Source organism: Phyllostomus hastatus, unplaced genomic scaffold (assembly GCF_019186645.2).
Source record: "Phyllostomus hastatus isolate PE091 unplaced genomic scaffold, TTU_PhHast_1.1 phas_scaffold_193, whole genome shotgun sequence".
Lineage (NCBI taxonomy): Eukaryota > Metazoa > Chordata > Mammalia > Chiroptera > Phyllostomidae > Phyllostomus > Phyllostomus hastatus.
In genome coordinates, this window is record NW_025334015.1 from 13830968 (window position 1) to 13849394 (window position 18427).

General features: G+C 41.2%; 2 protein-coding genes across 2 annotated transcripts; both read left to right on the forward strand.

The window, feature by feature from the left end:
* The first annotated feature begins 457 nt into the window (after positions 1 to 457).
* On the forward strand, positions 458 to 1391 carry LOC123832572 (olfactory receptor 8A1-like). The gene is given in 2 exon segments (XM_045860291.1): positions 458 to 1003; positions 1005 to 1391. Coding segments are annotated over 2 exon segments (930 nt in total). The 5' UTR covers positions 458 to 460.
* A 4854-nt stretch (positions 1392 to 6245) lies between these two features.
* On the forward strand, positions 6246 to 7188 carry LOC123832570 (olfactory receptor 8B12). Its single transcript, XM_045860290.1, is given in 2 exon segments — positions 6246 to 6839; positions 6841 to 7188. Coding segments are annotated over 2 exon segments (936 nt in total). The 5' UTR covers positions 6246 to 6251.
* Positions 7189 to 18427: the final 11239 nt, after the last annotated feature.

An 18427-nucleotide genomic window follows, 5' to 3' on the forward strand; every position in this document is an offset into this window, starting at 1 on the left:
TATTACCTACAGGGAAGAGGGTCTCAATCTTTAGCATGCATTGGCATTGCCTGGAAAGAATGGTGAGCCTAGACTGAGGTGCCCCCATCCCCAGAGTTTCCGACTTGGTAGGTCTGGGGGTGAGGCCTGAGAGTTTGCCTCTCTAATGTACAGGTGGTGCTGATGCAGCTGGTCTGGGGACTACACCTTAAGAAGAAATGCTCTAGGATATTTGAGAAACATGCAAGTGTTAAAAGACCCAGATCTCGGCCCTGTTTCCCTCCCATCTTCTTGAAATTTGGAACACCCAGGATCCAGTCTTTCTCTCAGAGACAGCAGGAGGAGAGAAGGATGCATCTGGAAAGAACCCAGAATCATTCAGCTGGTTCCAAATGCGCAAAACCAGCTTCACCAAGCAGTCCCAGATGCATCCTCTCATGGAGTTCTCTCTTCCCCTCACAGGGCTCCCAAACGAAGGAGAATGGCTGCAGAAAATCACTCTACAGTGGTGGAGTTCATTCTCGGGGGATTAACAAAGCGACCAGAGCTCCAGCTTCCCCTCTTTCTCCTCTTCCTTGGGATCTACTCCATCACCATGATAGGGAACCTGGGCATGATGACATTAATTGGTCTGAGTGCTCAGCTTCACACCCCCATGTACTTCTTCCTCAGCAATCTGTCATTCGTGGATCTCTGCTACTCTTCTGTCATTACCCCTAAAATGCTCGTGAACTTCTTGTCAGAAAAAAACATCATCTCCTATGCAGGGTGCATGTCACAGCTCTACTTCTTCCTTGTGTTTGTCATTGCTGAGGGTTACATGCTGACAGTGATGGCCTATGACCGCTATGTTGCCATCTGCAGGCCTTTGCGTTACAACATTATCATGTCTCATCACGTCTGCTCCCTGCTGGTGGCTGTGGTTTACCTCATGGGGCTTGTTGGCTCAACAGTAGAGACTGGCCTCATGATACAACTGCCCTATTGTAAGGACCTCATCAGTCATTACTTCTGTGACATCCTCCCCCCTCATGAAGCTCTCCTGCTCCAGCACCTATGATATTGAGGTGACAGTCTTCTTTTTGGCTGGATTCAACATCATAGTCACCTGCTTAACAGTCCTTGTTTCCTATGCCTTCATCTTCTCCAGCATCCTCCACATCAGCACTGCAGAAGGAAGGTCCAAAGCCTTTAGCACCTGCAGCTCCCACCTTGCAGCTGTGGGGATGTTCTATGGATCCACTGCATTCATGTACTTAAAACCCTCCACAGCCAGTTCCCTGGCCCAGGAGAACGTGGCCTCTGTGTTCTACACCACAGTGATCCCCATGCTGAACCCCCTAATCTACAGTTTGAGGAACAAGGAAGTAAAGGCTGCCATCCAGAAAACACTGAGGAGAAAAATGTTTTGATACCAAAGCTATCATTCTTCCTTAATTTGAAAAGTAAGTGTTATAAATACCCACAAGAAGCCCTCTGAATGCCCAACCAACAATGGGGAACAATCACTTTTCTGCAAGGTTGGGCAAAAACCGCCTTTGCTTCTTCCCTCTTCCTTCCTCCCATCTCACTACTCTCATTGCTTTTTGAATCCAGCTGATTTCAAGGTCACGTTTCCTTTCATTTGGGGTTCATTTTCTCTGTCCTGAGCCTTTTGCATTGAGTTTTGAGAGTCATCATTGTTTTATTATCTTTAGGTGGAAAATATTACTCAACCCAATTCTTTCTCTCTCTCTCTCTCTCTCGCATTTAGGAGTACACAAAGCAAAGAGAGGTGAATTTGAAAACCCCCAAGACCTAATACACAGCTCATTTCTCAACTCAACTCTTACTCTCCTTTCTTGTTATTCCTGCACAAGAATTTATACCTGGTCTCTTTATGTAATTTTCTTAGTGATAATAATACTAGCTGTTAACATGGTTTTTGTTGCTTATTCTGAGTCTACAACTGTTCTCGATGCTTTATATGTATTTTTTTTCATTATACTTCACAATAGTGAGGTATTTTTGTTATCCCACTTTGCAGATATGGAAACCTGGTTTAGTTACCTATTTAAGGTCACATAGCTGGTAAACAAAGACACTGGGATTTACACCAAAGCCTAAGTGACTCTAGAACCCACACTACTGGCTCTCAATCATTATCCCCTTTGCTATAGGTGAACACTCCCTTTGAATATCCAGTGAAGTCTGCCTACTTATGTTCTTCTAATTTCAAATGCCTCCTGAAAATACAAGGTCTGGAAAAAAGTCCAACCATTGTTAATAAAATGAGAATGATCTGTGTGACATGGATGTAACCTGGCAGTCAAGGAGATTGGACTGGAATGCACATGTGTGAACAATGATGACTTCACTGTTCTAGTCAGTCGGGGCAGTAGATGCCATTGAGTGAGTATGTGTATGTAGTGGTGGTCATCGTATTCAAAATGACTGAACAAGAAGATCAACGAATCTGAATCAAATTTTGCGTTAAGCTTAAACGTTCTTCTGTGGATACTATTCCGATGATTCAAAAGGCCGCAGCTATGGGTAACTGGTGATTGGCAGCTTCAACACAACATATTCACTCATTCATCACATTGTGCAGAGTTTTTTGGAGAAACATCAAATCAGCTAAATGACTCAGCCCCTCTACAGCCCAGATTTGGAGCCTTGCAACTTCTGTCATTTCCCAAAACTAAAATCTCCTTTGAAAGGGAAGAGATTACAGGCCATCGATGAGATTCAGGAAAATATCACAGGCCAGCTCATGGCAACTGGGAGAACTGTATGAAGTCCCAAGGTGCCTACCTTGAAAGGGACTAAATTATCATCGTCCTATGTACAATGTTTCTTGTATCTTCTTCAATAAATGTCTCTTTTTTTGTATTACATGGCTGGATACATTCTGGAAAGACCTCCTATTTTCCCAGACTCCCATCTTTTACCATCTGCCCTATCCTCTCCCATTCATGAGAAACTTCTTTAAGATGACTAAGGAAAGCTTACACTAGAGTGACCAACCCAATCTGCTTTTAGAGCTAAAAGTCCCACCACATCCTGGGAAACCCTCCATCCCAAACAAACCCGGCTGCTTGTTCATCCTACATTACACATGCTGCAGAATCTCTGGCCATGCTTAAGTAACTGATAGATCTACTGCCAAGCTCACTCAGCAGATCCAGTGGCCATGGGACAAACTTTGTCCCCTTGTTTATAGCGACATCAAGGATGCTTGTTTTAAACTTAGCAGCCTGATATAGTGCGAAGCATTTGTGGACATCCTCTTGTCATTTCTAGCTATTTTTGGTATAATACTGTATCAATCAGTGGTTATTATGAGAGAGAACTAGTTTTCTCAAACAGGAAGAGATTGCATACAAGGAATAACTTGCTTACAGTTTTTTGAATGACTGAAGAAGGGGTGAGGGCCCCCCAAACTGACTCCACAATAGATATGACTCAGAGATCAGGAAGCTCCTGCTGCCACTGTGACCCCTGCCACCATGAAAAAATGCCTGTCACACTCACAGAACTGGTAAGTAAACAACTGCACCCAGTTTGAGTGTCACATGGAAACTTGCTGGCAATGAAAATTTGGGGGCCCTGCTCCACACCTACAAAATTACCAGGTGGGGCCCTCCAATGATTCTGCTATGTACTGAAGTGTGAGAGCCACCTCACAGTCTTCCCAATCCTCCCATCTTCCCAGTCTCACACAAGTGCACGTAGATACTGGAAACTGATTCACATCCAGGGCTGCAGCTACAGGGGGAAATTGGGATATGTAATTTTAGCTTTTTGACCTGACTACAAGGAGGGTAGAAGGGATATTGAGAGAGCTGTTATTGCCAAATGGCTATTCTGCCCTTTTTTCCTGACCTCCTTCCAGCAGGAACTGAGTCCTCTACCACTATAGGTCCCCTCTAATTCAGAGAATATGTAGGAAAATATCTTTGTTATCTAAGGATGAGAAACCAAAAAGCCAAATAAATTGGTGAATATGATAACATTCAAAATTCAGATTTTTGTTCAGTAAAGGACACCAGAGATAGACTTAATGGAAATACAACAGAATGGAAGAAGACATCTCACTGGCATTTATTAGAAACTTCAATATCAACAAAAAATATAATGGGCACGCTATGTAAAACAATTTAGAGAATAGAAACCTTGAAGTGCCACTCAGTATACGAGGACATGCTCAAACCTATTGCTATCAGAGAAGTACAAAATAAAACAAGATCTATTTTCACACTCACCATGGGATAAACAAACAGGTAAAGTGTAGGGGAGACTTTGCAGCAGTTGGAAGCAAAGCCATTAGCCACAGGCAACATAGCTTAGAGCCTTAGAGCCATAGTGACATGTGAGAAAAGAAAGTTAATGAGATGTGAAACAATGTTATTCATGTATATTAAAATTACACATACACAAACCAGAAAAAAAGCATATTTAGAAAAACATAACTAATAAAATACTCATTAGGCAGGTTAGAATGGTTACCCAGAGAGCTCAGATGCATGGAAGTAGGGAGGGAGAAAAAGAGAAACAGAATCAAAAACTGCTTTTCCTAGATCCACCCCAAGGTGCATACGATGCACAGCGAGAGAAGCCCAACATGAAAGCGTGTATACACACGATTCCACTTCCATGGGGTGCGATGAGACACAATCCACCTTGCTGTTAGACGTCAGGATAATATTCCCCTTTGGGGATGATAGTTATGAGAAAAGAGCACAAAGAGGGCTTCTGGGCTGTTAGTAACATTCTGTTTCCTGATCAGATGAAAGCTGATTGAACTGTCCACTTATGTGTCTATGAATGTATGTGTTTTATACTTCACTCAGTAAAAATGTAAACTATTTTTTAAAATCAAAAGAAAATACGTGAATACAAACCAATAATAAACATTTGGCAAAAACACACATGATGAAAAGATACAGAAATGAGAGTGTGGAGAGGCTAAAGTGAAAGGAAATAAAGGATCCCTGCTCTCACTCCCATGCTGGGTCACTCCAGTTAGCGCGTGCAGGGCAGCCGTGAATCAGAGCTGGCCCCTAGCCTGGTGATGGGGAGAGAGACAGGCCCAGGCCAAACGTTTCTGGGCCCAGGTAAAACAGTTCAAATAGAGGCCCACATACTATTTATCTAAAAATTAAATGCTATAAATAAAGCTAGCAAACTGTTAAATGAAATGTGTTCTATCTGCCTACCTTGACATATTTAGGCACACACACACCCCCCTTCATAATGATCAGAGATGCCAGGTTTAAATTTAGAATTCTCAGACTCCCAAGGTCCCTTCCCAACCCAGCAAAGTACCCACATTGCAAGTAGCCTCATAATTGCATGTGTGGGCATCCCAGCACTTCTTAATTCCACCTGAACTCCCACAAGGAGCCATTCCTTAGTGCCAGGGGTGCATACCAGTGACCAGATTTGCCCATGTGAGGCTGCACCCAAGGAAAAGGCCTGCACAGGCCTTGGAAAAATGCTGGTGCCTCCTGGTCATGGAATTACAGCACCCCAGGTGCCAGGAGTGGTCTAGAGAAGATACATAGGCTCTGAGTAGGTATATCCCTTTGGCCCCATGGACTCTTTGCCTTGTAGAAGGCCACAGGCAGAGGGGACCAGTGTGAAGGCCAAGGTCAGGGCCTCTTAGGGCAGATGGCCTATGCCCCAGTCCTTTCCCACAGATCCAACCCCACCAAATGGAAGTAACTTGACATTTGCTCTATACTTCACAGTTTACAAAATACCTTCACATATAATACTCTTAATCCTCTATATCTTGTAAATGACTTGGCATTTCACATAACATTTCCACAGGCATTCCCAATAAAGACTTGGGGCAACACAGCCTCATCTTCCTGTTGTGACCAGCACTGACCAAAGGTGGAAGGTCTAGGGCAACTGGCATCTGCTTCTCAACAGCACTCCAGAGAAGGGCCCAGGTCACACAAAACTTGGTCCAGGGCTATAGTGGGCAGGCAGTACCAGAGGAGGGTCACTGCAAGGTTGCAGGGGCATCCCAGCTGAGCTTTGTGGACTTTCTCCTCAGTTGGATGAGCCCTTATTCTGGAGGCAAATTTCACCCACCAAGAGTTACTAGGATGGTTGAAGCCATGTGGAGACCATAAAAACAGAGATGGGGGAACAAGGAGATGCCATCTCAGCTCTAAGTTCCACACATCCTTGTTCAAACACCACTCTCAAGAATGGGTTGTTTTCCTCTCTCTGTGTGAGCAATTCTTTTCTTTTTCTCTCTGAGACCCTCCCAGAGGAGGATGGCTGCAGATAACACCTCCTCTGTGACAGAGTTTATCCTCGCAGGCTTAACAAACCAGCCAGGACTCCAGCTCCCCCTCTTCTTCCTGTTTCTGGGCTTCTACATGGTCACTGTGCTGGGGAACCTGGGCTTGATAACACTGATTGGGCTGAACTCTCACCTGCACACCCCCATGTACTTTTTCCTCTTCAACTTGTCCTTCATTGACTTCAGTTACTCCTCTACCATCATCCCCAAAATGCTGATGAGTTTTGTCTCAAAGAAGAACATCATCTCCTACACAGGGTGTATGACTCAGCTCTTTTTCTTCTGTTTCTTTGTCGTTTCTGAATGCTTCATCCTGTCAGCAATGGCATATGACCGCTATGTGGCCATCTGTAAACCACTGTTGTACACGGTCACCATGTCTCCTCAGGTGTGTCTATTTCTTTTGCTGGGTGTCTATGGGATGGGGGTTTTGGCGGCTTTAGCTCATACAGGTAATATACTGTTTCTGACCTTTTGTGCAGACAACCTTATCAATCATTATATGTGTGACATCCTTCCCCTCCTTGAACTCTCCTGCAATAGCTCTTACATGAATAATGCTGGTGGTCTTTACTGTTGTGGGCTTTGGCATTGGGGTGTCCATTGTGACCATTTTTCTCTCTTATGGCTTCATTCTTTCCAGCATTTTCCACATTAGTTCTACTGAGGGCAGATCCAAAGCCTTTAGTACCTGCAGTTCTCACATAATTGCAGTTTGTCTCTTCTTTGGGTCAGGAACTTTTGCATACCTTAAACCACCTTCTGCTGTACCCCTTGACCAGCGGAAAGTGTGTACTCTGTTCTATACCATTGTGGTGCCCATGCTGAACCCACTAATCTACAGCCTGAGGAACAAGGATGTCAAATTAGCCATGAAGAAAACCTTGGGCAGAATAACTTTCTCTTGAAAAAAAATTGGAAATTGAGAAAAGGGATCAGAATTTTTAAATTAGAGTGCCATTATTATTTTATCATCATCATCAATAATGAATTCAAACTTCCTGCTTTTGGATTCTATATTGAAAGGAAATTTTAACTCTCTTTCCCAAATGGATTTATTCTCTCTCATCATCAACCCAACCCTTCCTTCTTTATTTTATGAAAATAGTTTCTGCAATTATACAGTATGCAGTATTTAATGGGGCTTCAGAATCATTCCATCTAGTCTGAAAATATGAAACTACCTGATGGCAGAGCTGGGACTGAAATCCCTGCTTGAACCTCAATTCAGTTTGTTTCCCTTTATGCCATGTTTTCTTGCCTCATCTCTTTCTAGGAAGATGTCATTTCACATGTTAGTTGACACAGTACCTCTAAATGAATAATGGATTGACAGTAATTTCATACTACTTGCACAAAATAATTTTAATCCATCACATTTTGCAAGAGAATAGGAGGTGAAAAATTTTGTTGAGTTGGTCTTGGCAAAATGACAAGATCAGTGTCTGATGAATTTCTTAGTGTGTTAATGGGTCGTGTGTTAGGTTTCTCAGAAGGCAAGTATGGTGACCACCCAATTGGTGAGTGGAGGACCAGGGACATGGGTTAGTGAATTAGGACTTCCAGGGGAGAGAAATGGAATTTTATAGGGTAGAAAAATGCTGAGTGGAGGCGTCATATTATCTCAAGGCTGAGACAGAATTTGGAGTCTCATTGCAAGGGTGATCTTGGTTGTGGTCCAAGGTCATTGGGAGCTGTGCTATCTGAACTGGTAGTCACTAGTCATGTGTGGTATTGAGCAACTGAAATGTGGACATCCAAATTGAGACATACTGTAAGTGGGCAAAGTAAGTGTGATATGCACACCAAATCTTTGAAGAATATGAAAAATAATCTGATGGATACTTTCTTACTTGATTACATGTTGAAATGATAACATTTTGGATATATTGTGTTAAACAAAATATATCATTAAAATGAATCTATCTGTTTATTTTTAAGGTATCTACTAGAAAGTTTAGAATTTATAGGTGGCTTGCATTATATTTCCATTGGATGACACTGGTCTAGAGGATGAAACAGAGCACTAGCTGGCCCTGGGTCCATGTTCACCTGCCAGGCAGCACCAAGCTGCTGCTTATTAGGAGAGGCAATTGCTATGGAATTGTCAGGCATTGCAGGTAGCCTCAATGTTCTAATAACAGAGGCATATGGGTAAGAAATGGTGAGCTTGGGATAAGTTCATAAAGCCACCATATTATGAAATGGGAAATAGAACTTTATATTAAAAATCAAAAGAACAATTTTCATCTAAACTCACTATTATTGGTAAAATTTCTCAGAGAAGCAATGACAAATGAAGTGCTGGGGGAAATATTTTGACTTACCTGGCTGTTCATTAGCAAGTCCATTCCATTAGGATGCAGGGGAAATTGGAAGAACTGTTGAGTTAGTTCTGCCTTTTGATTCTGTTCAATGCCACCAAAAAGAAAAGCACAAGCTTCTGAAGGGAGGATTGAGATGAGATGAAATACAGGGTCCAGCAGAAGTAGCACCATTGCGTGTGGTTGGTAGGGTATGTGAATGTCTCACAAGAGATGGACAGCAATTTGAACATTTCACCTAAAGTGTCATATGGTGTGCTGGAGTGTGATATTGTTATGTTACATAGTTACATGCTTATTATTTTGTAATACAAGATTTTTATGTAATCAAAGGGGTATTTTTTGTGCTGGACCCTGTGTGTGCCTGAATTTAGGGAACCTAGAATTTAGGAGTTAGGGTTGGTGTATTGAATATGCTATTCAATGTAGGTCATGAAAGAATACAGAAACGTCCTTTTGAAAATGTTGTGCCCTAACTTTCATATAGCAAAGTGCACAAATCTTCACTGTAGAGCTCATTAAACTTTTGCACATGAATATGTAACCACAACCTACATCAAGATGCACAACATTTCCATCTACTTTAGAAAGTTTCCTCTTGCATCTTTCCAATAAATACAACCTGCCCTCAGTCCCATCCCCCACAGCTATCCACTGTTCTGACTTTTATCATTATAGTGTGTTGTCTGTATTTGAACTTCATATAAACAGGTACTCAATTGTTTCTGGCCTCTTTTCTTCATCATAAAGCCTGTCATGTACATCTATATTGCAGTATATATGGGTAGATTATGTTATATTGCTGTGTAGTATTCCATCATGTGAATGTACAATTATTTAGCCTATTAATAAAGTTAGATAGTTTCAAGTTTTTGCCTATTATTGATAAAGCCTTTAGAAACGGTTTGAATGTGTATTTTGATGGAATAAGCAAACATTTCTTTTGGATTATGCTTATATGTGGATCTGCTAGATAATAGAGTAGGCTTATGTGCAGCTTTTATAAACATCACTGCTAAACTGTTTTCTTTTTATTTCATTTTCTTTTATCTTAGTTGTTCAAGTACAGTTTTCTGCCTTCTACTCCCTTCCCTGTCCACCCCCAGCCCTCCCCCACTCCCATTTCCACTCCCCGCCCCTAGTTTTTGTCCATGTGTCTTTTATACTTGTTCCTGTAAACCGTTCCCCCTTTTCCCTGATATTTATTTCCTCCTCTCTTCCCCCTGGTCGTTGTCAGCCTGTTCTCTACTTCAGTGTCTTTGGTTATATTTTGTGTGTTTGTTTGTTTTGTTGTTTAGGTTCCTGTTAAAGCTGAGATCATGTGGTATTTGTCTTTCCCCTCCTGGCTTATTTCACTTAGCATGATTCTCTCCAGTTCTGTCCATGCTATTGCAAAGGGTAGGATCTCCTTTCTTTCTGCTGCATAGAATTCCATTGTGTAAATGTACCATAGTTTTTTGATACATTCATGTACTGATGGGCACCTAGCTTGCTTCTAACACTTGGCTATTGTACATTGTACTGCTATGAACATTGGGGTGCATAGGTTCTTTGAGATTGGTGTTTCAGAGTTCTTAGGATATAATCCTAGCATTGGAATTTTAGGCACAGCAATCAGACAAGAAAAGGAAATAAAAGGCATCCAAATCAGAAAGGAGGAATCAAAACTGTCATTGTTTGCTGATGACATGAAAGTGTACATACAAAATCCTATAGGCTCGGCCAAAAAACTGCTCAACCTAATAAATGAATTTGGCAAAACAGCGGGATACAAAGTCAATATGCAGAAATCAAAGGCATTTCTGTATACCAACAATGAAACAGCAGAAGCAGAAATCAAGAAAAAAATGCCAAATTGTTTTTTAATGTCTGATTCAAATTGCATTGCTATCAACCATGTTTGAGGATTCCAATTGCTCTACATCCTTGTTAACCCTTGGTATTTTTATTTTATCCCTGTTTTATCCCATATGCAAAAATGTATTTTTATTCTGATATGGACAGTGGAATGCTTTTCTGTTTAACTTTTTTCCCTGATAAGTAATGATGTTGGACACCTTTTTACATATTTACTGGCTGTTTGGATGTCTTCTCTGAAGTAATTATTCAGGTCATTTCCTCATTAAAAATATAGGGTAGTTAGTTGTTTTCCTATTGTATTGAAGGAATGTTAATATGCACTTGTATGTCCATATAAGTGTACATGTTTGTGTTTGTGCATGTATGGATAATATATGTGTCTCTATGGATAATACATGCATACATACTCAGTCATCTTCCTCTCCCTGTCTATCTTCCCCAGACTGTGCATTACTTATCCTAAAAGATATCTTTTGATAGCCAATATTTTTAATTGTAATGAAGTTTGATTTATCCACTTTGTCTTTCATAATTAGTGCTATGTCCTAATTAAGAAATTCTTTACTGCTTTAGCTAAGGCCAGAAGAACAATGTGGAAATTTTATGAGTTAATTTTTTGTATATGGATCAAAGTGGGGTTTTGGGGTGTGTGTATATTTGCACATAAATGTCCAGTGATTGTTCTTTTACCTGTGTTAAATAGGATCAGTTGATTCTATTTGTGTGTGTTTGTTTTCATCTATTTGTCTATCTTGATGCCAATACCATACAGTTTTGATTACTGTAGCTTTATAATAATTTTTGAAATCAGTTAGCATAAGTCCTGGATTTCATTCACTTCTTTCAAAGTTGTTTTTACTACTTTAGGACCTGTGAGTTTCCATATGAATTCTAGAATCAGCTTGTAAATTCCTACAAAAGAACCTGCTGTGATTTTGATTGGGATTGTATTGACAATGGATTTTTTTGTTGGGGGAGGAGGAATTGACATTTATTTTCTCCCTCAGCAATAAATGGGAGTGCCTACTTTCTTACAGTCTCTTCAGCATGGTGTATTTTCAGAATTTTTATAGTTTCCATCCTGATGGATGAGAAGTAGTGTTTAAGTATTATTATAATTTGCATTTCTTTAATTTTAAGAAACATGGGAGATGGTTTCCTGTATTTAATGAGTGTTGGTGTTACTACTTCTTTTCTTAATATATTTTATTGATTATGCCATTACAGTTGTCCCATTTCCCCCTTCACTCCCCTCCACCCTGTACTCCCTCTCCCACCCACATTCCCCCCTTTAGTTCATGTCCATGTGTCATACTTATAAGTTCTTTAGCTTCTACATTTCTCATACTATTCTTACCCTCCCCCTATCTATTTTCAACCTATAATTTTTGCTACTTATTCTCTGTACCTTTTCCCTCTCTCTCCTCCTCCCTCTCCCCTGTTGCTAACCTTTTATGTGATCTCCATTTCTGTGGTTCTGTTCCTGTTCTAGTTGTTTGCTTAGTTTCTTTTGGTTTTGCTTTAGGTGTGGTTGTTAATAATTGTGAGTTTGCTGTCCTTTTACTATACATGTTTTTTCTTTATCTTCTTTTCTTAGATAAGTCCCTTTAACATTTCATATAATCAGGGCTTGGTGATGATGAACTCCTTTAACTTGACCTTATCAGAGAAGGGCTTTATGTGCCCTCCCATTCTAAATGAAAGCTTTGCTGGATAGAGTAATCTGGGATATAGGTCCTTGCCTTTCATGACTTAAAATACTTCTGTCCAGCCCCTTCTTGGCTGTAATGTCTCTTTTGAGAAATCAGCTGACAGTCTGATGGGAACTCCTTTGTAGGTAACTGTCTCCTTATCTCTTGCTGATTATAGAATTCTCCCCTTTATTTTAATCTTGGGTAATGTAATTATGATGTGTCTTTGTGTGTTCCTCCTTGGGTCCAACTTCTTTGGGACTCTCTGAGCTTCCTGGACTTCCTAGAAGTCTATTTTTTTTTTTGCCAGATTGGGGAAGTTCTTTATTATTTATTCAAATAAGCTTTCCACTGGTTGCTCTTCCTCTTCCCCTTCTGGTATCCCTATAATTTGGATGTTGGAATGTTTAAAGATGTCCTGCAGATTCCTAACCCCCTCCTCATTTTTTTGGATTCTTATTTTTTGATTTTTTTCATTCTTTTCTGTTTGGTTGTTTCTTTCTTCCTTCTGGTCCACTCCATTGATTTGAGTCCCAGTTTTCTTCCCATCACTATTGGTTGTCTGTGCATTTTTCTTCATTTCTCTTATCATAACCTGCATTTGTTCATCTAATTTGTGACCAAAATCAACCAATTCTGTGACCTTCCTGATCACCAGTGCCCTTCCTGATCACCAGTTTTGAACTGTGCATCTGATAGGTTGGCTATCTCTCGGTCACTTAAAAGGATGAGTTCTGGGGCATTGATTTGTTCTTCTGTTTGAGCCATCTCTCTCTCTCTCCCTTTTTTTTTAAATCTGGTCAGTCTTATTATGGTGAGGGGCGGAGCCTTAGGTGTTCACCAGGGCTGGGCACCCCAGTCGCTAGATTGTGACGTTGTATGTGGGGGCAGGATTGAGAGGGAACAATGACGTTTGCTCATTTCTCTGTGGGACCTCAGTTCCTTCTCTGGGATCCTGGGTTGTGCGCTCTCCCTGTTCTACAATGGCTGCCTCACTGGGTCTGCCCGCTGCCACTTGCATACTCAGGGTCCACCCACTGCAATCTTGCATGCCCCAGATGCCTTATGTGCCCCTGGATGCCTTATGCATCCAACTCTCTCTGCTCTTCGAGCTGCGACCCGCGCCTGGCTGCTCCTCTCTGCCCCTCCTACCTGTCTGGATGAACAGGTCTACTTCAACTTCTTGGCTGTCCGACTTCCATTCAGATAAATTTTCTAAAAGTTCTGGATGTTATTCTGCCTCTAAATTGTTGTTGTTCCAATCTTGGTTGTGCATGGAGGTACAGTGCATCCACCTATGCCTCCATCTTGGCCAGAAGTCAGAAAGTACTTTTCAAAGGGGAGTTTTACATAGTAAAGTGAGGAGCCCCTGCTCAGGGCTCTGCTGAAGGCTCTTGTGCCACTTTTCCAGCACTCTGCACTCTAGGGCTCACACTTTCTATTCTGTGAACTGCACTGCCAGCCCCACCCATCCATCCACCCAGGCCCGGAGCCCCCGCAGTGGTGTTACTACTTCTTTTATGGACTGTCTCTTCATACCTTTTCCTCATGTTTCTGCTGGATTTTGATCTTCTCAATTTTTAGGAGGACTGTATATTGGGTATAATAGCTTTCTGTTTGAGGTATAAGTTGCATATTTTCCTGTAATTTGTGATTTGGCTTTTGACTGTTCTTAAGATAAGTTTTTTAAATTAAATTTATTATTCTATTGTTTCTGGTATTTTAATGCTAGAAATATTTTTTCTCCTCTTAGGTTATAAAGAAAGTCACTCATTTTTATCATAATGTGATTGTATGGTTTTATTTTTTTTAATATTTGAATATCTGGTCATTTTATAGTCCTCCACTATACCAATTGAGCTATCAAAGGCCCCGCTTAATATCTTTTAGAAATTTTACCACTGTATGGTGTGAAGAATGAATCCAACCATATATTTTTCTAGAAGACCATCCTGTGTTTCTATTGCCATTTATAAAAAAGTCCATCTTTTCCCCATGGGTTTGAGCTGTTGACTTCATTCTATACAAAATTTCATAGGCACCTACGCTATTTCTGTGTTTACCATTGTGTTCTATTGGTCTGTCAGTCTATTCATAAGCCAATACCACACTGCTTGATTTACAGAAGCTTTATAATATTTCATATCTTGAAGGTAACTTCCCAGATAAAAAAGCAGTGGTACATTCACCCAATGGAATACTACTTGGCTATAAAAAAGAAGGAAATCTTACCTTTTGGGACAGCATGGATGGACCTATAGAGTATTAGGGTAAATGAAATAAGCCAGTCAGAGAAAGACAAATGCCATGTGATTTCACTTACCTGTGGATTTGAATGAACAGAATAGACTACCAAACAAAATAGAAACAGACTCATGGATACAGAGAATAGACTGATGGCTGTCAGAGGAAAGGAGGGGAGGGGTCGGGGGAAAAGGTGAAGGGATTAAGCAAAAAATGAAAATACTCATAGTCAGACAACAGTAGCATTATTACCAGAGTGAAGAAGGCAGGGAGTGAGAGAGGGGACAAGTGGTGATGCAAGGAGACTTGAGTTGGGGTGGTGAACACACAATACAACATACAGATGATGTGTAATAGAAATGTGCTCCTGAAACCTACATAATTTTATTAACCAATGTCACCCCAATATGAGTTCAATAAAGAAATAAAAAAGAAAAAGAAATGTGAAAACGGTCTTCTTTTAAAAGAATAAAAAGATTAGAAATATGAATAATAAAATGACAATAAATGCATATTTATCCACACTTATTTGATGTGCAAATGGACTAAATTCTGCCATTGAAAGACATACAGTGGCTTAAGGATAACAAAACAAGACCCTTCCATATGCCATCTTCAGATCAAAAGACTCACACAAACTGAAAGTAAAGGGATGGAAAAATGTAGTACATGAAAATGGAAACAGAGGAAAGGCAAAAAAGCTGTAGTAGCTGTGCATATTCCAGAAAAAATAGACTTTAAAACAAAGACTAAACAAGAGACAAAGAAGGGCCCAAGAACTCCTATTCTAGGTGTTCATCCAAAGAAATCTGTATGTTCGTTGCAGCACTGTTTACAATGGCCAAGATATGGAAGCAACCCATGTGTCCATCAAGAAATGAGTGGAGGAAGAAGGGGTTCAGACATACAATGGAATATGACTCAGCCACAAAAAAGAATGAGATCTTGCACCCCAACATCATGGATGGTCCTAGAGGATATTATCCTGAGTGAAATAAGTCAGACAGAGAAGGACAAATGCCAGATGATTTCACTTCTTTGTGGAATCTGAAAAACAAAATAAACAACAAACAGAAATGAAGGAAACTCAGAAATGCAGAGAACATTTCATGGCTGTGAGATTAGACAGTTTGGGGGAAAGGGTGAGAAAGGTGAAGGGATTTAGGGACTAGGAAGTACAAATTGGTAGTTGCAGAATAGTCATGGGGATGCAAAGTACAGCACAGGGAATACAGTCAATACTTCTGTCATGACTATGTATGGTGCCAGATGGGGACTCGATTTATTGAGGTGATCCCTTCATAAGTTGTGTAAATGTCTAATGATGGGGTTGCACACCTGAAACTAACATGATATTGTACATCAACTGTAGTTGTAAAATAAAAGGAAATAAATTATATTTTTAAAAACAAAGTGAATAATAGAGAATCTTCTCTGTTTTTGCCATTTTACTGTAAAGTGAGAATGAACTCTATACAGGTAGGAGCAGCATCCCTAATTTTAAGTGCAAGACACTTTTCTCCTGCTCCTTTATTGTTAGTGACCACTGTTTTAATACTCATGGCCTCATGTCACTATGGCATCTGTCTCTCAGGTCTGTTCCCTGCCAACACTTGGTTTGTGTAGGAACAGATATCAGGGGTGTCATGACCCACCCAGTGGCAAAGGACAATGTGTCTTTCTATGACCACAACACCATCAACCCTGGCACATGCAACACACCTGCTCTCATCAAAATCTTTATTCAGCACCTACTGACAAGCAGTTGGATTTTGTAGCCATAAGCATTACAACTGACCATCTTCATCTGGTGCATACTCATTCTTATTTTCCTCCCTCCTGAGGCAGATGCAAAAGCTGCTCTTTGTTCCCTTTGGGTCAGGAAAACGCTTTACTTTAGCTCATGTCCTGGGACCAGGAACTACACTGGTGGTTCTCAGATGAATCTGAATCACACAGAGGATTTGCTGAAACACAGATTCTAGGCCCCATCCACAGAGTTTCCAATCTGGTAGGTCTTGGGTAGGACTTGAGAGTTCTCATTCCTAAGAAGATCCCCAGTGATGCTGCTCCTCCTGACTGGATAGCAACCACCCAGAACTGCTGAACGATCCTCTGAGCACCTCATTTCCTGAGATGAAAACTCTGACATTTTTCTTTTGACTTGGGGAAATGCTGATATCTCATTTTATTTTTGAGCTTTCTTTACTGAGAATTCTGAATTCCAACAGTTTTCCTTCTAAAAAGTGGTGGGTTTTATTTTCTTTCTGAATGTTTTTTCTCCCCCTTTCTCTTGTGTGCAGTCTTCTCTACTCTTCATTTGGTTTCCTTCCACCAGTCTTGCATTGGGTTCCCCAAAGACCATGAGATGAAGTGATTTGCTAGGAAGCATTCCAGGTAGACCCAGTGAGAACACAGAAGTGAGACCCTAGGAGGCTGAAAAAGTGTGTGTTGATGCACCATGTGACAACCGTCAGTGACACACCATACACCCAGTGCTGGTTCCATGAGATCATAAGGGATTTTCAGCCAAGAGTTTGTTTGTGATGTTGAGAGAAAAGGCTGGACCTGACTAGGATGTTGAATTTGCTGCTAGTTCTGGGTGGCTTAAATCAACAATGAGGTTCAGCACACCTCCCAGGCATCCTGGAGTTGGCAAGTGGGGAAGAGTGAGCTGGGGAGGAGGGAAGCCCAGGAGCAGGCCCCTGCACATACACAAATTAAACTAAACTAAACTAAAAGGAAATAATTATAGAAAGGATTTCCTTAAGATTATTATGCACCCGACTTTGGCAAGATGGAGGAATAGGTGGATGCACCATACCTCTTCCCACAACCAAGATTAGAACAACAATAATTTACAGATAGAATAACACTCAGAACTAATAGAGGATTTATTTGAATGGAAGTTGGACAGCCAAGAAGTTGAAGTAGACCCGTACATCCAGACTGGTAGGAGACAACGAGCTGTGCGGGCGCGGGGTTGGCGCGGGTCGGCGGCGCGGAAGTCAGGGAAAATTTGGCGCGAAGTTGGCACAACAGCCATCCGGGGTGCGAGGACGCAGTGGTGATCCCTGAGTATGAAAGCTGCGGCTGGCGGACCCAGTGAGGCAGCGATTGTGGACCAGGGCAGAGCTTGCAGCCCAGGATCCCAGAGAAGGGTCTGAGCCCAGGAGAACGGAACTACCACCACTGTTCCCTCCCATCCCCACTCCCGCCCCCACCCCCACATATAACGTCACAATCTAGCGACAGGCGTGCCCAGCCCCGGTGAACACCTAAGGCTCCGCCCTCCACCGTAACAAGAGCGACCAGACCGGAAGAAAAAAAAAAAAAAAGGAGAGACAGGGAAAGACATAAGACATGTTTCCAACAGAACAGATCAGTCCCCCAGGACTCATCCTTTTGAGCGACCAAAAAATAGCAAATCTATCAGATGCACAGTTCAAAACACTGGTGATCAGAAAGCTCACGGAATTAGTTGATTTTGGGCACAATTTAGATGAAAGGATGCAGGTTACCATAAAAGAGATGCAGGAAGATACGCAGAGGTGAGCCAATAGTGAAAGGAAGGAATCTGAGTCTCAAAACCATACAGTGGACCAGAAGGAAGATAGAATCAACCAAGCAGGAAAGCATGATGAAATAAGAATTCAAAAAATCGAGGAAAAGCTTAAGAGCATCCAGGACACCTTTAAACGTTCCAACATCCCAATTATAGGGGATACCAGAATGGGGAAGGGGAAAAAGCAACAAATTGAGCACGTATTAGAACAAATAATAAAGGAGAACTTCCACAATCTGGCAAAGGGAACAGTCTTCCAAGAAATCCAAGAAGCTCAGAGAGCCCCAAAGAAGTTGGACCCAAGAAGAAACACACCAAGGCACATCATAATTACATTAGCCAAGGTAAAAATGAAGGAGAGAATCCTAGAAGCAGCAAGAGATAAGGGGACAGTTACCTACAAAGGAGTTCCCATCAGACTGTCAGCTGATTTCTCAAAAGACACCTTACAGCCAAGAAGGGG